General features: G+C 50.6%; 1 protein-coding gene across 6 annotated transcripts in view; it reads left to right on the forward strand.

The window, feature by feature from the left end:
• Nucleotides 1-16854, forward strand: part of COL13A1 (collagen, type XIII, alpha 1) — a 162938-nt gene extending 146084 nt beyond the window's left edge. For 5 of the 6 annotated variants that reach the window (XM_011991036.1, XM_011991037.1, XM_011991039.1 and 2 more), the window contains 6 exons: nt 1058-1111; nt 2614-2667; nt 4251-4286; nt 10574-10660; nt 14657-14695; nt 16389-16854. In XM_011991036.1, coding sequence (XP_011846426.1) covers nt 1058-1111; nt 2614-2667; nt 4251-4286; nt 10574-10660; nt 14657-14695; nt 16389-16391 — 273 coding nt within the window. In that variant the 3' untranslated portion in view covers nt 16392-16854. The remainder of the gene's footprint in view (nt 1-1057; nt 1112-2613; nt 2668-4250; nt 4287-10573; nt 10661-14656; nt 14696-16388) is intronic. The other variant, XM_011991041.1, reaches the window with a different exon arrangement.
• The last annotated feature ends 7228 nt before the right edge of the window (nt 16855-24082 follow it).

Here is a 24082-nt window from a genome sequence, read left to right on the forward strand (position 1 = left end):
GTCTTGAACTCCTGACCTCAGGTGATCCGCCCATCTCAGCCTCCCAAAGTGCTGGGATTACAGGCATGAGCCACCGCGCCCGGCCTCCTTTTACTTTCTGCTGTGCCATTATGGATGCCTACAGCCTTCCTTCCTCCCTTGTGGTTGGAAAGGGGGCCCTGAGGTCGTCTTACTCCCCTCTTTGTCTCCTGTGAAGTAAGTCATGCCCCACCATTCGCAGATGCATTCAGAGCACCGGAAACTGCCCACAGCCCAACCCATTCCTCCTGTCCTCATCTGAGGCCAATAGGAGATGCTGAACTAAAGACTTGGTCTGGCCAGGCTGTGAATTGGGTACCTGGGAAGATGTTGGATGAGGCCAGAGCAAGCCCTGATGCTCCATGCCTAAGCCACGTGCTCCAATGACTCCAGCGCCCCCAGCCCCGGGCTGGCAGAGCTCATGACACACCCCCCTGCCAGGCCAGTGTCGGTGCAGACATTGAGGCATCCTAATTCACCCCCAATCCAGCCAGTTCCGCAGGCCTGCGAGTGGGGCGAGAAGGCCCCGGCCAGAGGCTGAGGCCAGGGCTGTGGGTCTGCGGTGGGTGGGTGGGGTGGGCGTTGGCTGAACCACCCTCTATCGTCTGCCCCTGTGTGTGCGTCCGCATCCGTCTCTGTGGCATGAAGACCCTCCCGCTGCATGTGGAGCTGCAACAGCAAAGAGGGTGCCAGACCCCGGCCCCTGCCCCGGGATGGGTCCACTCCCTCCCAAGTGCTTCTGGGAGCAAAACTAAGCAACCATTCTCCCACCGTTTTCAGCCTTGGCAAGCTTGGTTGTGAAGCAAAAGGGTTTCAGTCCACGAATCTGGCTCTGAGGCATGGGGAAGTGCTCTCTCCCCAACAGCCCCTGAACCCAAAGAGGATCAAGGCCCAGTCGAATGACTGCCCTGAACGAGCCTGGCCTCGCCAACCCTGAAAACTGGGCCTTGGACCTTGCTCATCTCCAGGCATCGGGTGGGGCACCCAGGGCTCCCCAGCATGTGGGGACCCTCACCTCTGCTTTCTTTCCCCTCCCCAGGGTACTCCAGGACCAATTGGAGTTCCAGGCCCAGCAGGACCAAAGGGCGAGAGGGTGAGTGTTAGTGAACCACAGGGGCCCAGGCGGCCAGGAGGGAGGGGCAGTGAGCCAGGGGCCCAGGCGGCCAGTAGGGAGGGGCAGGTCTGGGACCCAACACCAGGGGTCTCAGCCCTCATGCCTTCCTTCTTACATCTCTTCTTCTGTCATCCTCACAGCAGCCTGGGACAGGGGGGCTGGTTGTGTAGTTATGAGTCAATTAGACTTGGAGGGATAAAGGAGGTGGAGAGGCCGGGCATGTTGGCTCACACCGGTGATCCCAACACTCTGGGAGGCCAGGGTGGGAGGATCACTTGAGCTCAGGAGTCTGAAAGCAGCCTGGACAACATAGTGAGACCCTGACTCTATAAAATTTTTTTTTAATTAGCCAGGCATGATGGTGCGCACCTCTAGTCCTAGCTACTTAGGAGGCTGAGGCAGGAGGATCAGTTGAGCCCAGGAAGTGGAGGCTGCAGTGAACCATTATTGTATTACTGCACTCCGGCCTAGGAGACAGAGCAAGGTCCTATCTCTATTTTAAAAAAAAGAAAAAGAAAAAGAAAAAAGAGGAAAAGAAAAAAAAGGAATTGGAGAACTTCCTCCACTTTGGCTTCTAGCCACCTTGTGTCCATCTCAGGTTCAGTCTGGCAAGGCCCTGGGTGCCATTGTCACTGGACATGCCTCAACTTTGTAATGATTTAGAGAAACAGCATGGAACAGAGGGCCAGGTGGTGTTTAGATCATTCCTGGAGGACAGCAAGAAGTCAGGAGGCCAGAGCCATAGGCCAGGCTCCCATGGTCGCTGTCGAGGGACATTGGCCATGTCATAGGACTTGCAGTTCCAGGCCTGTCCTGCTGAAATGGGCATGCCCGAGGATGAGGGTGGAAGGCGTCGGCTGAGTGGAGGCAGGGGAGTTGTATGTCTTTCTATATCAGCTCTTCCCAGCCAGCCCCTGGGTTCTACACACTCAGGGCTCAGAGGTCCATGCGTGGACATCCGTCGAGTTCTCTGCCTGCATGGGCAGTTCCCTGCACTCCCCATCTGCCCATCTTGCTGGCTGTGTCTCAGGTGGGGAGGGCAGGAGCTTCTGCAGAGGGCGCAAGCTTCTCCGTGACCACTAGCTTGGGGAAATCAGGAGGCTGCTCTGAGGGGTGACCCTTGAGGCTCCGGAGAAGAAGCAAAGCTCTCTTTCTCTTCCCTTTCTCTTCCCCTGCCTTCCTGCTCGGCTTTCTTCTCCCCTGCTTCTGCCTCAGGCCAGCCAGGCCCAGGACCCCACTGGTCATTCTGGGGGGCCTTAGGGGATAGGCTGTGCTGCAGGGAGAGTGAGGGGGGCTTCTGAGCCCCCTCCCCAAGGCAGTGTTCGCATCAGCAGCGCCCCACCTTTCCCACAGCCCTTGCTTCCTGGAGGGCTCTTGAGGGGACTGGAGAGGTTTCTTGTGTTTCATACCAAAGTAGAAAATGGCAAGAAAGATTGTTACCACGTCTGGGAGGATTCATGCGTTTCTTTCTCCCGTTTCAGGGCAGCAAAGGAGACCCTGGGATGACAGGACCAACGGGAGCAGCTGGGCTTCCTGTGAGTCTCTTGGGATCAGAGGTTCCTCTCCTCCCACCCCTGCCCCCATTAGAAACACCCAGGGGCGGTTGGGCGCAGTGGCTCATGCCTGTAATCCTAGCTCTTTGGGGGCTGAGGCAGGCGGATCACAAGGTCAGGAGATAGAGACCATCCTGGCCAACATGGTGAAACCCCGTCTCTACTAAAAATACAAAAATTAGCCAGGTGTGGTGGTGCACGCCTGTAATCCCAGCTACTCGGAAGGCTGAGGCAGGAGAATCGCTTGAACCCAGGAGCTGGAGGTTGCAGTAAGCCAAGATCGCACCACTGCACTCCAGCCTGGGTGAACGACCAAGACTCCACCTCAAAAAAGCAAACACACAGACCAAAAAAAACAAACACCCAGGGCCTGGAGCAGCACAAATCCAGGGCCGAGGGAGAACTCTCATTTCCATGACAGAGGAAGCTGCCAAGAGGCAACTGGTGATGGGCTAGCATGCCCTGCTGGGCACTGTGCTGTGAGAGGACCAGGGCTCTGCCACGTGGACCCTGTAATGGAATGTGAGCCCCTCCCACTGTGTTAAGTGCAGCCTGGCCTCAGTAATGAGTGTGCCACGGCCCCTGCCCTCAGGAAGGGCAGAATCAAATCCAGACCCCTGTGATAGGAGAGGCTTCATGAGCGGAGCAGCTTCCCAGGGGAGCTGGGCCTTGCAGGGGACACCTGGCTTTCCATCGCAGCATGCTTTCCTACCACTGTGTTACAGAAGTTGGGTGTCTGCCTGCAAGAGCCCATACCTTAGTTTCCCATCCACTGGAGGCTGTGTGTGTTGGCCAGGTACGCACATCTGGGCCAGGCTTGCCTCATGCTAAATTCCCCTAGCTATAGAATGAAGAGCATTTTGCACCTTGAAAAGAGGGTCTAGCAAGAGCCTGGCAGGAATGCCTTGGGAACTCCCCTCTGCCAAGAGCGTTCCTGGCCCCCCGCAAGTGCATCCTCAGAACTGACCCCTCACCTGAGGTAGTGACCTCGGGAGAACCCAGTCACAGTCCAGGACCTGGGCTGGAGAGGCAAGAAAACCAGAACTGTGTTCTCTCTTTTTTTTTTGAGATAGAGTCTCACTCTGTCGCCAGGCTGGAGTGCAGTGGCATGATCTCAGTTCACTGCAAACTCTGCCTCCCAGGTTCAAGCGATTCTCTTGCCTCAGCCTCCAGAGTAGCTCAGACTACAGGTGCCCACCACCACGCCCAGCTAATTTTTTTTGTATTTTTCGTAGAGACAGGCTTTCACCTTGTTGGTCAGAATGGTTTCAATCTCTTGACCTTGTGATCCTCCTGCCTCAGCCTCCCAAAGTGCTGGGATTATAGGCGTGAGCCACCGCACCTGGCCTGAAGTGTGTTCTTGGCTTTGCCCAGAACTCATCATTTGCCTCTAGGTCAAGTTTTCTGAGCAATTTGCTTCTCTGTCCCCTTTCTGTATAATGGGAATAATTAAACCTGTCTCCGGTGAGTGAGGCATCGGGAGTTTGATGAACCTGGAAGAAAGCACTGTACAGCCGGCCTGTGTGTCCTCATTAACATGCCTTTGTTCCTCCGATCTCTTGCAGGGTTTACATGGACCACCCGGGGACAAGGGAAACCGGGTGAGTCTGAGCCCCTGCACTCGCACTCTGGTTACTAATGTCTTCATGCTGGGGTGGAATGATCAATCGGTGATTCCTGACCAACATAGCAAACAGTTTTTCCTGATAAGTCATGCTAAATTGAAAGGCTTTACAAGCAGGGCCTTAACCCGTGGCATGTATGGAGCCCAGGGCCTGATCCTCACATGGAAGCACGTATTTTTCCACACAGCAAGGAGAGACTGAATCCCACGGCAGCCACAGCTTAGCATTGCTATCCAGCAACAAGAGCCATGTGTCCAGCTCTTTCTAGGTTGCCCTGATCGTGGGCCCCTATATGATCACTTTAGATCCATTGCTACCTTGTCCTCGCCTTCTGAAACTTGGTTTTGCCAGGCATTCCGGGCCACTGGTGAGAGAGAAAATAAATTCCAGCTCCAAGAACAAGCAGACAGCTGTTGGAAGCAGCCAACCCTTTTTAAAAATATTACAGCCACTATTTCTCTTGGAAAGAGTCGGCAGGGCTCTGAAAGGACATGTGCCTTCTCAGACTCTTGCTGTCCCTTTGGTTTCTGCCATCGTCGCCAGGACACACTTACCAAATGCCCATGGCACCCACAGCCACGTAATGGGCTATGGCACCTGCCACGACCTTCAGCATTTGGGCCCAGCAGGGAGAATTTCACTACATTTGACCAAGAGATGGCCTTTGGGTTCCCCTCTGGAGGGTCTCATCTGCTGCCGCATCGTGGGGCTTCCTGGAGTTGGGGGCACACCCCCTACAAGCCAAGTATGTCTTCTAGCGGGTCCTAAAATCCCAGGCGCTTAGAGGAGAAGGAACAGATGGAGAAACAAGGCCCAGACGATGATTATGTGTTCTGGGTTCCCATGGAGAGTTAGAGGCAGAGCACACGGTCTCCAGAACCCAGGTCTTTTGGCTGATCTTTGCACACTGACACCATGTTCATGCACAGAAAGTGCGCAAATGCCTATGCTCATCTGACGAGTGAATTCCATTCTCTTCAATTCAAGATCTATTTACTGAGCACTCCCATTTTCCTAAGTGCTCTCCACTGGCAGCTGGTCAAAAGCAACTCAGTTTGTCCCTCATCTTCTATAAACAAGAGGGAGCAGCAACGCCACCCCTGCCCATGGCAAGACCAGGTCTGGAAACCGCCAGAATAAACAGACCTGCTTCCAGATGCTCTAAGGCACACTGTGAAGGACTTTCCTTAGTGTGACATCAAAGGATTTAGGCTTCTAAAATCTTTGATCATTCCACCTCTTCACTGGCGTCCTAACTTCCTTTCAAATGTCTTTCTGACGTGTTCTAGTTTTCTTTATTAAATTCAATTCGTATTTTCTAAACCTCCTTCTTCAGACTTTTTCAGTTGGCTGGAGACACTGAGCCATCTGAAGGCTGCAAAATTGGCCCTTCGAGGGACGGTGACCATGTTGCTCTACAGGTGGAGGCAGGACAAGTACCCTTGTCACACACAGAGGGAGGGAGGGGGCTGGCGGCTCTGATGCTGCAGCAGCTGAGGTTATCGAGTCATCCGTGGAGGCCCCAGGAATCAGTGGGAAAGTATGTCTATTCCCCCTCCCCTTCCTGATGTGTGACACACTTTCCTCCAGCCCCTTTACAAATTAGGAATGTGTCACTTAGTAAAAGTCAAGTTCAGAAAACAGTGAGGTGGCATGCACCTTTCTTTCGAGCACACCATGAAGAGCCAATTGACTTATTCCCAAAGAGCAGGCTTCCAACTCCAGGGCAGCTTGTTCTCTTCATTCTAGGGATTTGGCTCTCAGGATGCCCGAATGTCCTGAAAGAGTCCCCTCTCAGTCTTGCCTCCCCATTCTGACCTTTTTTTCTTTTTCCTTGAGATGGAGTCTTGCTCTTTCACCAGGCTGGAGTGCAGTGGCGCGATCTCGGCTCACTGCAACCTCCGCCCCCCAGGTTCGAGCGATTCCCCTGCCTTAGCCTCCTGAGTAGCTGGGAGTACAGGTGTGCACCACCACACCTGGCTAATTTTTTTTTTTTTGGATTTTAGTAGAGACGGGGTTTCACCATGTTGGCCAGGCTGGTTTCGAACTCCTGACCTCAAGTGATCCGCCTGCCTCGGCCTCCCAAAGTGCTGGAATTACAGACATGAACCACCACGCGTGGCCCTGAGATTTGTTTTATCTTACAGTGAACCAAGATACAACCTTAAAAGTATGCTTCTCCATGTCCCACCAAAGGATGGCCTCAGAACCTCTTTCCTGTTCATGGAAGGAAAGTCCTTGTCATGATGGGCAAAGGCCCAGAGCCCTAGACCAGGAGCTTTCTAAGGACACACAAGCCAGTGGAAAGAATATCCTGACCTTGTCACTAAGGGTGCTTCCCCTTTCCCCTAAGTAGCTCTGTGAATTTGGCCCAGGAGCCACCTTTAGGCTAAGAAATCAGTCAAAGGATAAAGGGTGGCATGAATCTGGCAATAAAATCATTCAGGAAAATTGGGTGTTACTGTGGAGCTGCCTGCAAACCAGCCAGCTGAAAAGGTCTGTGTGCATGCAGTGAGGCTGCTTCTGCAATCTGAGATGCCCAACTTTGGAGGGTGGGGGGGGTGCATGCATGTTTGTGTGTGTGTGTGCGTGTGTGTGTGTGCATGTGTGTGTGTGTGCATGTGTGTGCGTGTGCATGTGTGTGCGTACGTCTCACTTCCTAAGTCCGTCTTGTCTCCTCACCTCTTCCTCCTCCACTATCTCTTTTGGCCTCTTCCTTTACTCCTTCACCCCCCAGATATGTTCATTCCATTATAATAATCCCACGTCCTTCATCCTTTCCCCTCCCCCTCACCAGCTTTCAGTTTATCTCCTCCAAAGTCCACTGTTAGACATTTACTTATGTTTTTAAGAAGCCTTTGCCCCTTGACTTTATTTGCCCCTTTATTCCTTACCAGCTAGGGTTCCCTCTTTGCAATGGGTCTCTTTTGTGTCACTGTCTGGGGGTGGCAGGCAGGGAGAATGCAGGTGACGTTACTACTCTAATAGCCTCAAAGGACACCGGATTTGGGGCAATTGTGCAGATTCTTAGAACACAATGTCCCATAGTGTCCGTTACCTGTTGTGAAAGTCTGGAACGCGCCAACCCTCTGTTACACCCGGGGTATCCTGGACCTGGGATCCCCCACTCTGGCAGATTTGCCGACTTTCTTCATTAGGAAATTGCTCATGACCCAGAGAATGAGGGGCCACCCTCCTGAGAGAGTTTGCCAGGGGGCTTCCACACCCAGAGAGCTAGTGGTTTTGCTGGTCTACCATTTGGGGATGATTTGTGCCATGATGTTCTTGCTGGCAGACAAAACTTCAGGCCGATGGGAATATACCCAATATGTGCATACATATTTAAACACATGTCATTTTCTAAGTAACGATTTGCATTTTCAGAACATTCATTTAGAATAATGCACTGGCAATTGCAGACAACCTCCGAAATAGAGAAATTTGAATAATTTCTGAAGATCTGGAGAAACATCAAAAATATTATTTTGTTTGCTTGTTTGCTTGAGACAGAGTCTCGCTCTGTCACCCAGGCTGGAGTGCAGTGGCACAATCTCGACTCACTGCAACCTCTGCCTCCCGGGTTCAAGCAATTCTCCTGCCTCAGCCTCCCAAGTGGCTGGGATTACAGGCTTGTGCCACCACACCTAGCTAATTTTTGTATTTTCAGTAGAGATAGGGTTTCGCCGCGTTGGCCAGGCTAGTCTCGAACTCCTGACCTCTGGTGATCTGCCTGCCTCGGCCTCTCAAAGTGCTGGGATTACAGACATGAGCCACCTCGCCCAGCCAAAAATATTCTTATCCTCTGCCTTCCTCTAATGAACATCTACCCTGCAGCCTTCCACTGCAGGAACACTGCACATGACAACCTCTGACCCCAACCTTTGGCTCCTACACTGGCTAAAAAGAAATCATAACCATTATTATCATTATGAAGCAGCTGTCATTTACTTTGCACATACTATATGCCATTATAAAGCATTTAATGTGCACAAAGACCTCACAACATTTTTTTTCAGACAGAGTCTTGCTCTGTTGCCCAGGCTGGAGTGTAGTGGTGCAATCATGGTTTACTGCTGCCTCGAACTCCTGTCCTTGGCTCAAGTGATCTTCCTGCCTCATACTCCTGAGTAACTAGGCCTACAGGGACATGCCACCACAACTGACTAATTTTTTTATTCTTTGCAAAAATGAGGTCTTGCTTTGTTGTCCAGGCTGGCCTCAAACTCCTGGCATCAAGTGATCCTCCTGCCTTGGCTTCCCAAAGTGCTGGGATTACAGACATGAGCCACAATGCCCAGCCTCACAACAAATTTTTGAGGCAGGTATTACTGTATCCATTTTACAGGTAAAGAAACTAAGGCTCAAAGAAGTAGATTCACAAAGTCACACAGCTAACTGTCAGAACCAACTCTGACTTCAAGCCTTTGTTCTAATATGCTGCCCAGTCTTCAATGTCACCCTGGAGCGACATTGTTGAAGTCCCCAAGCATTAGATAATCCCCCTTCCATAGAGGAGGGGAGGTCCCAGGAAGACTCCCTAGGGGCATACTGGGCCCCCTTTTTAGGAAACACACATATAAAAATGCAAATGTAAATTCATTACAGAGGTGATGCTTCCCTTTTAAAAAGAATTCCCCACAGCCCTTCTTTAAATAGACTCTGACACATACAATACAGGATTCAATTTAGAAAAATGATGTTTACTGTAGCTTTTCAGAAACAAATGAATTCCTTAAACCAACATATTCATATACAAATAACCGTCTGACTTCAGACCAGGATGAAGCAGAGACACACATAGAACAGGAGAACCCAGCTGAGACCCAGGGGCCATCCGTGAGCTCTGGACACACACATACATATGTGCACATGGACACACATGCGTACAGGCACACACATGTGTTCATGTGCCCAAGCACATACCCAGACACACTCAAACGTGCGCACACACACATATACACAAGCACATACCCGTATACTCATACATACGTATACACACACGTCCACAAGCACATACCCACACACACTCAAACGTGCACACAAACATATACACAAGCACATACCCGTATACTCATACATACATATACACACATGTGCACAAGCACATACCCAGACACACTCAAACATGCACGCGCACACACATATACACAAGCACATACCTGTATACTCATACATACATATACACACACGTGCACAAGCACATACCCACAAATACTCAAATGTGCGTACATACACATATACACAAGCACATACCTGTCTACTCATACATACATACATATACACACACGTGCACAAGCAAATACCCAGACACACTCAAACGTGCACACAAACACATATATACAAGCACATACATATATACTCATACATACATATACACACGTGCACAAGCACATACCCACACACTCAAACGTGTGTGCACACACACATATACACAAGCACATACCCATATACTCATACATACATATACACACACATGTGCACAAGCACATACCCACACACACTCAAACGTGCACACACATATACACAAGCACATACCCATATACTCATACATACATATACACACATGTGCACAAGCACATACCCACACACACTCAAACGTGCACACACATATACACAAGCACATACCCATATACTCATACATACATATACACACATGTGCACAAGCACATACCCACACACACTCAAACGTGCACACACACACATACACACAAGCACATACCCATATACTCATACATACATATACACACACATGCCCAAGTACATATGTGCATACACTCATACACGCTATGTTGACACACATCCCATGGCTCCAAGCAAAATCACCTTGCCTCCTAATGGAATGTCAAAGGGATAAACAATAATTGGGGGGGAAAAAGTTGTCACCCCAAAGCCTTTCAAAAATAGACCCTCAGAGAGAAGGAAGTTGGTCCCTAGCCACTGTGTTCAGCACAGACCCACCCTGGGCTTAGTATTAGCAAAACTGGCCACACAAATCTTCCATCTGTGGTTCCCTCCACCTGCAGCTCTGAGCCCTCTGCCTGTCCTCCCTTCCCCTCCCACCCACCTTAGCCAAATTCTCAGGTTCCTGCGGGGTGGGGAGGAGGTGAGTGTTCACTCCAAATCCTATGGGGGAGAATATCCTAATTTAAAGTCTCTTTTTTCCTTTTTAACTTTATTTATCTTTTTCTGTCTCTAACCTTAACACATGAATGATCCTAAAGTTTTGATGTTTTTTTTTTCCCGGACTAAACCATTATTTACAGGGGGAGAGGGGGAAGAAAGGCTCTAGAGGGCCTAAAGGGGATAAGGGAGACCAAGGAGCGCCTGGATTAGATGCCCCCTGCCCGTTGGTATGTTTTTGTTTATCACTTGCATTGTTCTGGTTTTTGTCCTTGAGGTTTGCAAGTTGGAAACAAAGAAGGCAAATAAACTAAGATGAGAACCAAATGTCTACACTGATGCTACCAAAATCTGTTCATTTGACCAGTGAAATTCTGCCCACTGTTGGAATTGCTTTATAACCACAGCTGCAAGTAATTCTGGCTAAATCCCTTGCCTTTGAATCCTTTTCCTTTGAAGATGCAGAGCAATTGATGTGTGGAAGTGAAGAAACCACTAGGAAAGGGATTTTCAGGGAAGGCCTCAGCTCTTAGCTCCAGGATGGCTTTGGAAGCCAGTGTAGCATTTGTGAGCCACGGATTTGCCTTCTTCGTTTCATGGCCATCTCTGTGGGCCAGCAGTTCAAGCTGTCTGAATCCTCACTTGGTCAGGATGCAGGACACCAGAGTTAGCGTCTCCTCAGGGCCACTGATGTCAAAACTGGGCAGAACAAAGCCAGATGAGGGGCTTCTAATGCACAAGCTACCAACACTCACCAGCCATCCAGCTAAAACCTTTAAAGCTGCAGACCAGAGTCGGTAGTCAGACACCCCATGGGAAGCCTTCTCAAAACAGCCAACAATTAATGATGAGGCACATCTGCTGGGTTTCTCAAGTGCCTTTCAATCCATTTGAAGGTTCTAAAAAATTATGATGCACTAAAGTTGAAGTTTGTCTGTGTTTACACTAAGTGAGTCCATAAAGAGAGTGGAATCAATGGAGAGGGGGCAGGTTGTACGTGTGCAAAGCTGAACTCTCCAGAGCACAAAGAGAGCACAAAAGCTGGATTTGGGAGGTGGGGGATCTCCTGGGATTTAGCCGCTGTTTGTAGATGCCTCAAGGGTCCTGCATCCTGGCCAGGGTAGGACTGGGCCTCTCCACTCCATGGTTGGAGCGGGCCAGCCTAGACCTGAATAATCATCGTGGTTGGTTTTGTGAACAGGGACACCGAGGTTTTAAAGGAGAGAAAGGGGAGCCGGGGTTACCAGGGCTGGACGGACTGGATGCCCCATGCCCATTGGTATGGCATTGCCCTTGCTTGCCTGCATGGCCGATTTGGGCTTCCCCACGTGTGTGATTCATACTGCGTGCCTCCCCAGCCACCCTCCACACTCCTCCTCCATCCCCTCCAGTATCCACTTCTCGCTTCTTCACTCTGTAAATGCCCAGGGTCACCCCGCCTTGGCTAGTACTCCGGGGTCTCCCAGCCATGCCACCCTTTTGCATGCAAAGTTTACCAGGATGTTTCCTGGCTTCCTGCTGCAGCTACTTCTAAAGCACATCCACCTGATGCGAGCCAGACCTCCCACCCTGAAGTTGGCTTTGCTGCCTCTGATACTCATCTCCAAGCTGATTCTAGAAACTGCCACCAGAGACCAGCTAGGAAAGTGGATTCTCTGGGACTGGTTCTCAGAACCATGACTTACTTCTTTTCCTTCAGGCAGTGCAGTTAGTTCAGAACGCACAGGCTGAACACGTAGCAAAACATGTGAATGAGATGCCTGAGTCAGCCCTGTGTCCCCTGCCCCCTCCATCGCATGATTTGGGGGACAGAATGGCATGATTACAGCATAGATTGAGAAGCGCTAGAAGTGAGGTGGAGGAGGGGCCACCTGCCTGTTCTTCCAGGTTGGGTCGTGTGTCACTGCCCAGGTGACATCATCAGAACTAGGGGATGGTCCAGGATTAGGTTTTTGGATCCTAAAGGGTTTGTCCTTCTTGCTTAAATCTCCAAAGACATTACCAGACCCTTCCTTGTCCCTTTCTTTCATGGTCGGATGGCTTACTGAAGAGTCTGGGAGAGATGGAAAGGTCGAGAGTGCAGTTAAGGAGGAGGCAGGGAGACAGCTAAGGGCTCGTCTTCCAAGCACGTCCCAGGCGAAGTGGTAACAGTTTATTCCTGCCTGCCTGGTCCCTCTCTAGGCATGGACAGTCTAGGCCTCCATCCTCTCACTGCAAAAGAAGCTGAAGGGAACACTTCACTCCAAGGCTCAAGGGGTTACTGCTCTCCCCAAATTTCCCCAATAGGTTTGGAGTTCAAGAGCTATTCTATCATACCAGTAATAAGAGAATTTGGGGCCTCACATCCCCGCCCTGGGGTCACGCAGGAATTCTCTTTGAACAAAAGAGGAAAAGATATAAGAAATTATGCTGTGTGACCCTGCCAGGGGGCCGTAGAGCCCCTTGAAGGGCAGTAGGGACTTTTTAGGAGGAGCATAGGCAACAGAAGGAGAGTGCAGAGTAAGCAGGCGGTAGCATGCTTCCTGTCCCTGCTGGTCCTGCCAAACCCCGCTCTTGCAGCCTGCACAGCCACCTTTCTCAATTGGGACCTTCCACCATCCACACAACAATGGGAATGCCGCTCTGGCCCACAGAGGCTCCCTTGAGCACCGGCCAGGTCTTCCCTCGGCCACAATCCCCCCCCCCGCCCCCCGCAATCTGGGCACCTTTAGTTCTGCCAGCAGCTGCCTTGGCCTCTCTGTTTCTCACCATACATTACTTTTCATTCTCTGCCTGCCCTGCCCTCCATACCCCGCTGCCACCATCCACACACCAATGGGAATGCCGCTCTGGCCCGCAGAGGCTCCTCTCCCTCCCAGCATCCACATGATGTGTGTCATACCGCACTGTGGCAGGCTGGGGAAGGGCACAGGGTCACCCTGAAACTGTGGAATGCACCACCTCCCCTTGCAATCCCCTCCCCAACCCAGAGGGGAAAAATGAAGGTCACCCTGATTATACATCCCATATCAATGTGTCATTTTTCTATTAAGTTTACTGGGGAAGTGTCTTCCCCTTGTTGTTTCTCACTCTGCCTCCTCCTCTGTGTTATGATGGACTTGGGGGGCAGCGGTAGCTACTACTCATGACTTTTACTACAAGATAACCAGACTTCCTAGGCCCTCCATATTGGGACCAATCCCTGCCCAATGCCAGGTGATGAGAGGTTTCAGCCCCTGGCGTGGGTGGATGTCATTAGACCGGGACAGCAGAGGACTCTCATTCCACAAGCAGCCTCAGGACTGAGCACTTGCTCTGGTCTCCTGAAGCCCCGTGTCCATCTCCTTGTCTGCCCTGCCTGTCTAGCAGACTTGGGCTGAAAACTAGATCTTTGCCCTTGGCCCAGCCTCGCCTTCCCCACCTGGTCTCTAGATTTCTAGATTCCCCACAGGGTATGCCAGCAAGGAGAGGAGATGAGGGCCCAAGAAAACTCAGGAAGGTTTGTATCACCAAGGGCAGAACACGAACATCTTGAGGCTAAAGGGGCTGCATGGTTGCTACCAACAAAGGAGACTGACAGTGTGCAGTTGATTCCCATGTTGCTACTGCACTTCACCCCCAAATTCCCAGCAAGGTCTAAGGCTTCGCCAGGAACACTTGTCTTCTTGCCAAAGGCATCTCAGAGCCGTGCTGCAATACTCATGAGGTTGCCTGTCCCTTCATGCCCCTCACCCCACCCCAGGATTGATCATCAAAGAAGGACTGTCCACATGTCCTCCTCCCTATGCTTAGGAAGAGAGAAAAATAAGAGAATGAGAAGCCTGGGAAGGCCCTTAGAGGTCACTTCAAGCAACTGCCCTTGCCAAGGTTTTATGGAGGAGGAAACTGAGGCTCCCTTGTGCTGAGTGGCTTGCCTGTGAGCAGCCAGCACTCCACAGGGCCACAGCAGAGACTGTTCCTTCATGACACACAAGGACATCTCTGCTTGCTCGTCCCACAGGAGAGGACAGCCCCTATTGGCCTTGCACTGTAGCTGCATGTGACCTTAGCCAATAGGAAAACAGACGGATTTGTTTCCACCTCCTTCTGGGGTTCTGACCTGGAGTAGAGCAAAGAAATAGACAAGAGTGGGTGGACCACATCCTGATCAGCTGCCAAAATGTGTGTGGCCCTCGTTACCCCGGTCCGGCCCGCTTGGTGGACCACTGCAGGGAGTCTGAGCCCTCTGCCTTCCTTTCTCCTTGCAGGGCGAAGATGGCTTGCCAGTCCAAGGCTGCTGGAACAAGGTAAGGCTTCCCATAGGTTTGCATTGGGGCTCCATTCTCAATAGTGCCATAAAGCTTCCACAATTTCCATTCTGCCTTGCTACAGATGAGGCAGCAAGACACAGGTCAAAAAGTCACTGTCTCAAAGGCAGGGTGCCCATTAAACATCCCATACACTGCATGCTGTTAAAGAACATTTAAAAATGCTTCATAGAACATCAGCAAACCCTACGCAGGATGTCCATGCAGCCACACAGGTGACCTCTTTATGCTTTGTGTGTTCAATGTACATAGTGTCTTTCCCCCAAGGAAATTCCCCAAGGAATTCCAGACCATCACTCACAGAGTTCCTCTGAGGTCGTTTATGCCACATGATGACATGTCTTAGATGTAGGACATCTCAGTTGCTTACACTCTGAATTCACATGCCACTGTGAGCTTCCCATTGGCTACAGTCACATGCAGCTACACTGTAAGTTCATAGGGACTGTGCTACTCACCACTTTACCACTCCCCTTGCATTTAAGCTGGCAGAGTTTCATGCCACAACACTGTGACCTGCAGCCCAATCTCTCCTGGGCTCCCCGAGTTCCTACCGACAATGAGTTTTCATTGATTCACACTGGCCTTAGCATTTGCCATCATTAGAGCAGTCTGACATCACAGGACTGTGCCCTTGCCTGTGATCACCCCATTCAACTATGGCTCCCCAGAGCACAGGGCTTCCCAGGCTGACAGGGGCCATCTGCTTGCTAACTAATCCAGAAGCCCCACCTTGGTCCCCAGCAACGGTGGCAGTCGCTATGCTGCCCCATACCGTCTCCCTCCACCCTGCCTCTCACTCCAAGTCTTCTCACCAACCCCCACCACCATTGTCTCAAGGTTCATCCTCATAAAGGGTTGGAGACTCCAACCTGTTCAAGAATCTGTGCTCAACGAATCCAGTGCTATTCCAGTGACAGCAGAGTCACACTTACAATGAGATGAACAAACTCCCCTGTACTAAGATGCCAGAATCTCATTAGTGCACTGGGTTGGGTAAAAGTGCTGAAATCAACAAGACCCCAGGCCAACGCTGACCACCTACTTGCCCGGATACCTGAAGCGCCCCCTAACCCAAGAAGGAAGAGCTCAACATGCAAGAGAGATGCCTCCCCAGAATCCGTCCCTGGAGCCTGGCCTCGTCCTCCTGCCAAGCTCCACCTAGACCTAGTTAAAGCACCACAAAAGCAGGTCAGAGGTGTCATAAGACCTCTGGACCCTTGCCCCCTAAAAAAAATTTCCTTTTTAGGGTTGCTGCCAATCGTTAGGAGATAGAAATGGTTGAGATTAGCAAGGGAAGAACAGCCACTACCAAGAGCTGCAATGTCTTGGAGAAGCAACCAGAGAGCTTCAAGACTACTTATTTACACTTTAAGTCCAATCTGGGACAAGGCAGGGGTTACAACAATCAGGCCTCCAAAGGCAGCAGAGAAAGAGAGTGCCCTCTAGTGACCACAAAGGGGATTCACAGAGAGGTGAACTTGGTTTCCTCCCTTCAGGGAGCTAAGGTAGCCACCAGTTTCTTCCACCTAGGGGCTCAGGGTTCCCACAGTTCCCCTGTCCAGAAGTCCCACCCAACCTAGGACAAGATTTCCCTCCCTTCCCACAAAGGAAATAAACCTCTGCAGACCCACTGAAACTAACAGAACATCGTTTTGTTTTTGTTTTGCAGTGATGCCTCTAACCTTGGATTGGCCTGTGTGTGTGTTTGTACATAGAATATTTATTTTTATACAGTTTTCACTTTTTGAAAATGCCAGAAGGATGATGCATCTTACAGATTATTAAAAAAGAAAGAAAAACCTGCATATTTTGTACAGAAAATATCAACCTCTTCCCTTTTCCCTTTTGTTTACAAGATGTTTTGTATAAACCTGTGTCTCTAATACACTTTTTGTTTGTGAGTATGGTCGTAATGTCTGCATGATATTTGTGCACACTTATTAAGTATTGAAGCTTAATAAATTATTGTGTCCTGGTGCCAAAGGGGGCCAGCCAGAACTGAGGTGCTGGCTAGCTCATGTGTGAATTCACATAAATGTAGAGGTCCATGATATTTGCTAAGCTAGGTGTGTCGAAGAGTATTTTAAACCCTTATGCATTTTCATTATTTAAAAAAAATGAAACATGGCAATTCATGATCCTGATTAATCATTATATTAAATACATTCTCTCCTGTGAAAGCAGAAATTCCCAGAAGTAGGGGTTCTCAGAAGTATGGAGTAAGGTTTTGAAATGTGAAGTTCAACAAAGGGAGGGAGGGGGACTTTATTGAGCAATGTATGTTGTTACAGATCCCAAGTTTATCACAGTGCTTGCTGTGTGAGCATTTAGGTTCAGTTGTGCTAAGGGCCCCCAGAGTTTCAAAGGAGCCATTTGCTGTTGCTGTTGGGTTATGGTAGGTTTTTGCTTGTTTGTTTTGCTTTGTTTTGCTTTGTTTTGTTTTGAGCGACAGTCCCTAGTACCAGCTATTGCTAATCATGGCTGTTGACTTGATATGAGTTTGTGGGTTCACTCACAACTAGCATTTGAAGGAGCTTTGCCTCATCTGATGTTGCACTCCAGCAAAGGGCATTCAGAAAACATGCCTAGATCGGGGCTTGGGCTGGGCCAATCTGAAGTTGTTTTTATTTTTTTAAGAAATAATGTTGTATTGCTTTCCATATTTAGTGCATTGCTTAGAAAAGGTCTCAGGAAACTAGTTTTAGTGACTAGTTAAGTCTTACCTACGGTGTAGCATACAGGTTTGTTGTTAACTGTTTGACAACATAAATTCATGCTTCTAAAAGCCTGAAAACAACAAATTCCTCCAGTAGTTTACATACATCCCCATCTGGTTTACATTTTGCATTTTCTTTATACATCCTTTCTTCCTAGACAACGCAAGGGGAAATTTAACCTCAGACTCTGTCCACATGCTGTCACACAAAACTCTAACTTAGTGGGCTTCACAGTCATTAGACAGCCCCTGCCATGTGTGGGGATGAGGTCACACTCACAAGCATTCATGGTAATGAAATCACATGCAGCTCAGACCCAAAACGCCTATACTGACACTCTTACTCTAAACGTCACTAGGTTAGCTTAAAACTTGGACAACTTCCTCCTCTAAGTCTTGGCCAAGTTCCTCATTTGAAAAGTGAAGCGAGTCTGGGCAACATAGTGAGACCCTCATCTCTACAAAAACATTTTTCAAAATTTAGCTGAGTGTGGTGGCACTTGCCTGTAGTCTCAGCTACTCCGGAGGCTGAGGTGGGAAGTTTGCTTGAGCCCAGGAGTCTGAGGCTGCAGTGAGCTATGATCGCACCACTGCACTCCAGCCTGGGCAACAGAGTGAGACCCTGCCTTAAAAGAAAAAAAAAAGAAGAAGAAGAAGAAGAAGGAAAGAAAAAAGAAAAGTGAAGCCATGCAGTAGTGAACAAGAGTTGATCTCTGTGGACACAAGGAGGGCTCATGTGAACCCAGGGATGCTTCTTGCCCTGGGCCAGATTCTCATGGCCCTGTAGCCCAGGGACAACTTCTCCAGCAGCCACGGAGTACTTTTAGAGGCCACAAAAATATTTTAATTCTTAACCTTTTTAAATGTAGAAAAAAAAAAGTGAATATATAACAATGAATCCAGCCAGGATTGTTTTTTGTCTTTCTACCAACATAATTGTAAAATAGAATTTTTTATATTTTTTTAATGGAGGAAGACAAAACTGCCCAGGGCTCCCAAAAGTCATAATGCAGCCCAGCCCACATCCTCTGCCCCTTAGAATTCACAGTCACCCTCACTGCAGGTGTCCCCATCTCCAGGCCACACTCCTCCCCTCCCAGGCGAGGTCCCGAGCAATCAGGGTATGACCCCATTCTTCTAATCCCCTCCCTGATTCCCTTTCAGGCTCTGGCCAGGGAAATCACAGCTCACTGATGATCTCAGAATAGAGCAGAACATTCACTGGAACCTGGAAAGGGGAGATTCGGTGTTAGCTGAATATCCTGGGTAAATGGGCAAAGAAACCTCTTTTGTTACAGTCCTGAGGTTATTCATTTACTTATGACACTTCAGCTACTGCCACAAAGGATTAAAAATCACAAGAATCTATGTAATAAAATAGAAATGTGTGTAAAGAGAAGTTTAAAAGTCAGAGTCAAGGAAAACAAGTAGAGAGGAGACAGCCGTGGCTGGGAAGCCCAGGGGATGGAGAAGGTCCTGGCCATAACTGAGGCAGGGTCACACACATCACTTCAGGCTACCTAGTGGTCACAGGAAAAAAAAAAAAAAAGGCTCGGCCTGGTTTCAGAGCCTACACTGCGCTGCCCAGTGGGTTGCAGCCTGCTGAGGTTTAGCCCTGCGTGTGTAAACACATTGTCCCCCCACACGGTTGTTGCCGCCATAGTACTCAGCCAGGACCCCACCCTATCACTGGTCTGCACCCCGGGCTCCTGACTTCAGGCCTCTGCCCCCAAGCCTCTCCACTTGAATCTTGGCTGTGTGTCAAATGCAGTACAGGGAGATGAGAAGTAAAAAGACACGTGGTCAAAGGGTTTGCACATAGCTGGGAGTCCATACTAACGCCCAGCAGACCAGGACAACCAGGCAAGAAGGAACAATCCAGTGATGGAATGGGAGATGCAGGTACGTTGCAGGAGGGACCAGGGAAAGGCCAGCCTTATGGACAGGGGCCACAGAGGGCTCACAGAGGAGAAAGACATGCTCTCTGTTTTGGGGGACGTGCAGCACCTCCTGGTGAAAACTGCCTGCCCAGGGAGCCAGAGGTGCGCCCAGCCCTGCCCACTGAGCATGTTGGTGAAAGTTCTTTGTAAATTGTAAGGCACTGGGTCTTAAGGCCGTTTGTGTCCCGTGGTTCCTCTCTCATTCCAGTGCCTGTGGCTCTGTGCTCTGGCACAGCAGGACACATGCCCAGCATTGTCCACCTGGATACCTGCAAAGAATGAGCCAGTACCCCATGGGTGACAGTGTGACCGGGTCATCTGGGCCCAAATGGTGCCTCTCCCCAAGGCTGAGATTTATGTAGTTGTGGTTATGTGGGCCAAGGGAAGCCACAGTTTGCTGAGGGAAGAGGCGGCTCCTTCCACACATGTCCACCCCGCTGCATCTCAGCCCCACCCAATGCTGGCCTCTCTTCCCCAGCCCTGCCTTCACCTGGCAGAATGGGATAGGATGGAGCTGGGGAGGGTTGCCATTAGCCCACAAGAGGAGGAGGGCACTGGCCAACAAGTTCAGAGACTCAGCTTCTAGTTCTTTCTCTACCATTACCTTGCTGTGTTGCCTTGGGCACCTTACTCCAGGTCTCAGTTTCCCCAAGCGTCAAGTGAAGAAGTTGGACATGGGTGACCTCCATAAAACTTTCCAGCTCCGACACCCTGAGGCCCTCTGGCCCCACAGGCAGGTCACCTCCTGGGAGGATTGTGGAGGCTGGAGTACTCCGTGCCCCCCACCACCTAGGGTTATTTGGCTGTGACAGTATTATGCATGGCATTGGTTTTGCAAAACTGTGTGTGGCATGTGTGTGCTTTGTAACCCCGAATAACAAAACTCGGAGTAGGCCTGTGCCATCCAGGAGTAGGGTGAGTGGGGTCAGCTCGCCTTGGGGCAAGAACAGCTGTAGGGCTTGTTTCTCACATTGGTCTCAACACTGAGGATGTATCAGAGAGAAAGCAAAACAGCACTGGCCACCTGACACACGCGGGAATCCCCAAGGCCCCACAAACGTTCAGGGACACTGCACTGGCATGGGGAGGCCCACCCACCTCCCTCCTTTCAGGCCCTCTGTGTCCCTCCCACGCACCACCCCACACACTCCCCCAGCATGTCTCTCCTCTTGCCCTGGACTTGGACACATTGTCAGCCAGCTTGAGACGTCGAGCACCCAAGACTCCACATCATTTCAAAAAAAAAAGAGCAGGCTCCCTGTGAGTATTCAGAAAAGAGGACACCACACCAAGATGTGGAGCAGAGAAGGCAAGCAAGGGCAGGAGCAGCTGTTCACCTCTCAAAGGAGCAGAACTCCCAAGGGGTCGCTGAAGCAGGGTGCCCCTCACTGCGGTGAAGGAAGCAGGAGGATGGTGCAGGGAGGGGAGCCATGTCTTAGCCACTCAGGCAGAATTCGGTGCAGTTCATATGCAAAGTGACCTCTGTCTGCTAGAAAAGTTCATCTCTGAGAATAGCCAAGCACCTGTGGAAGGAGACTCAGAGAGAGGTAGAGAGCCACGGCCCCCTGCACCCCCTGCACCCTAGCGGGCCCACCAACTTTCCAAGGCCTGCCACTCGCCCTGCGCACACACTCTGCTGTCCCTCCACACGCTTGCCCGAGCCAGGCCCTTACCTGCAGATGCCATTGCTTCTTATCTGCCTCCTTTCACGGCCCAGCTCAGATCCCATGACCCTGGAAAGACAGTTCTGGGCTCCTCAGTTGGTGGGGTCTCTCCTCCCTGCAACTGTCTGGAACTCAGTGTTCTTTTCTTCCTCCACTTTATGTGAGAGTGTGCAAAGGGGCTCTTCCATTTTTGATAGTGAACTCTTAAAGGGCAGGAACTTTCTTACACCCAGGCTCAGGAGGGACCTAGCTCAGTGTTTCCCCTACAATCCAGCCATCGATGGGGGCTCATACATATCTACCACCTGCTGAGTTATCAGCCAGCTTCGTGAAGCAGCTGCTGTGTGCAGACACTGTGCTTCCTGCCAGGCTGGGAAGGAGAGGGAAGAGGCCCCTAGGACTGTAAGACCCAGCTCCTCCAGGAGTTTCGCCAGAGCACACCAAAGAGCACACTCATCCACCCTCCAGGAGCTTCACCAGAACCACCAGGGGCACACCCATCAGGGACGAGTGTGCCAAGTGAGGGGTGCAGCCAGCTAGGGCAGGATTGCTGAGGACAGAAGCTCCTGCGATGGCCAGTGTGGATAGAATGAGCAGAGGACCGAGTCAGCTGGGAGGGGTGTTACAAAGCAGAGACAGAGGAGCTGGTCCTGCATGCAGGCAGTCCCCACCCTGGGCTCAAGCTCCTTTCCTCGATAGAACCTTCCAGTGAGCTCGAGCCTGGGCCATGTTCGCTTCTCAGGTAGGGGAGGACAAGTGGGATGGTGATGGAAGGAAGAGGGTAGAGAGAGCACCTCCCAACTCTGAAGAGGGTCTGGGAGTCTGGCAGCCAGTGGCTGGGGGCAGGGGATGTCCTGGTCAGGGAGGCACCCCCGGACGCGCTGATCACCAGAGAGCTTCCTTCTCAAATGCCCCTTCTCTATACCTCCTCAAGGGCCAGAGTCCTTGGTTAGTCGCCAAGAAGTGAAGCCAGCAAGCCCAGAGCCTTGGGGAAAGCGCCTTGCCTTGAAGGAGGGAGGTGGAGAAGCTGCCCCGGACGGAGGGTTGCCGGCCGAATCCTTCCAGGGGATACCTGGTTTGAGGGAATGATCAGAGTGTGTTGTGACCTCAGGAGTGCATGGATGGGCCTCTGTCCTCTCCTAGGGCTAGAGCTCAGCCAGGAAAGCCAAGGCCCCCGCATCCGCACACCTCCAGCTCTCGGGGCCTGCTGAGGTGTCTGCTGCAGCCCTAGCCAGGGCCCTCCGCTGTTGCTGCAATTTTGAGGGCTCTCAGACTCCTCTTGCTCATGAAGAATTGTGGTTCTGTGAGCAACCTCTCTGCAGAAGGGGATGTCAGCACCATCCTGCTCTGACTTGGAAAGCCTCCTCCCAAGGCAGGCTAGGCAGCTGTCACCTCTCCCACCTCTTCTCAACAGAGTTCCTTCAATTTCCTTCGGTGCCGCCACCATCAACCCTGTTACTTCCTGGGCTCTTTCCAGTGTCATAAGCGGACGAATGTACCAAGCTGGAAAAGCAAGGAGTGTTTGTCTTAGAAAGGACGGAATTGCAACACAGCGGAGGAGAGAAGCCCGGGAGCGAGAAAGGGTGGCCATGCTGGGCGCCTGGGCTGGTCCTCAGAACCAGGAGCCTCACACATCTAGTCCGGTGCCCAGAGGTGCCCCAGCCAGTACTAAACTGACACGGATGGAGGCAGCAGTCTATGTAGTTTCAGGAGGGTCTGAAGTAAGCCCTCTTCCTTTAGGAAAATTGTTGAAGGGACAGTGACTGGAAATTAACCACCTTACATCTCCCTTTGTCATGACACTCAAACCACCTTGCTGCCTGCTGCTTCAATGAACAGAATGACCATATTTTCTTGTTCTATCCAGGACATTTTGCAAGTAAGAAGGGCCCTGGTAGTCATTAGGCTGTGACAGCAGATGTCAACCTGGCAAAACAGCAGGTGGTCACAGTAACAATGACCCAATACCCACGTCATCCTCCAGCCCTTCCAGGCCAAGCTCTGGCAACAGCTCAGTCCCTCCTGGTGCCTTGTAGCTGCAGCCATTCACCAATGACCTCAGGTGTCCACAGGGCCAGATGGACATTGTGTGGAGAACAAAGGTGAACATGCCCCTGTTCTCACCTCCATGCACCTCAGGGAGTGGGATATGATCAGAACACAAATGACAACTCTCACCGAAGGCAGGACAGACAGGCCAGGGGAAGGCAGAAATGAAGGGCAGGGGACATTCAAAGGAAAGAAAGATCTTGAATAAACAAACATTTGGAGGGAAATTTTCCCCGAGACTATTTTAAGATGGAGACGCTGGGTCGCCAGGGTTACCAGGCCATTCTGGTGATTTGACTTTAAATTTTGGGATTCTGACTTTAAATTCATAACAGCATCTTTCCTCGGCCCTGGTGGGTTAAAGAAAATACTTTAGAGCAAATTTAGTATTTTCTCCCATTCATAGTATCTGGCCCACAAGGCTTGTGGGTTAAAGTACACTCCTGATCTTCACTTGATAACCTCATCTCTCTCCTCCCTTGGTGCTTATTGTAAAGTAGGAACAGCAGCCTCATTACATGGGGAGGAGCAGTATGTCCGGGGCTGCAAACAAATTGTACAGGTCCATCGCGGCCCCATTAGGGTCAAGGGCACATGTGTATGACTGGATGCGGCAAAAGTCATAACTAATACACCCACATGGTGATCCAGATGTGATGTGAGGCTCAGTGGGTACTTAGAAATTTTTCACAGCCAGGTTAACCAGTTGCCCAACCCTCCTGCCCTTCCCAGGGCATGGCAGAAATAAAAGGCATCCCTATTTAAAACAACACACATGTGAATGGGTTTGAGGACTCCAGATGACTCACAGGATCCTGTACATTTGTATATAGTCAAACGGTCTTCATCTCCTGCCATCAAACCACCCCGCTCTAAACCTACGACAGTCGAGGAAGACAAACCCATCGTGACCACCTGCTAAGAAGACACAGCCCGGTCCAAGGGCTCACTGCAAGATCACAAATGCAGTGAAACTGCTTTTGCTAAGAGACAT

Source organism: Mandrillus leucophaeus, unplaced genomic scaffold (genome assembly GCF_000951045.1).
Source record: "Mandrillus leucophaeus isolate KB7577 unplaced genomic scaffold, Mleu.le_1.0 Scaffold39, whole genome shotgun sequence".
Classification (NCBI taxonomy): domain Eukaryota; kingdom Metazoa; phylum Chordata; class Mammalia; order Primates; family Cercopithecidae; genus Mandrillus; species Mandrillus leucophaeus.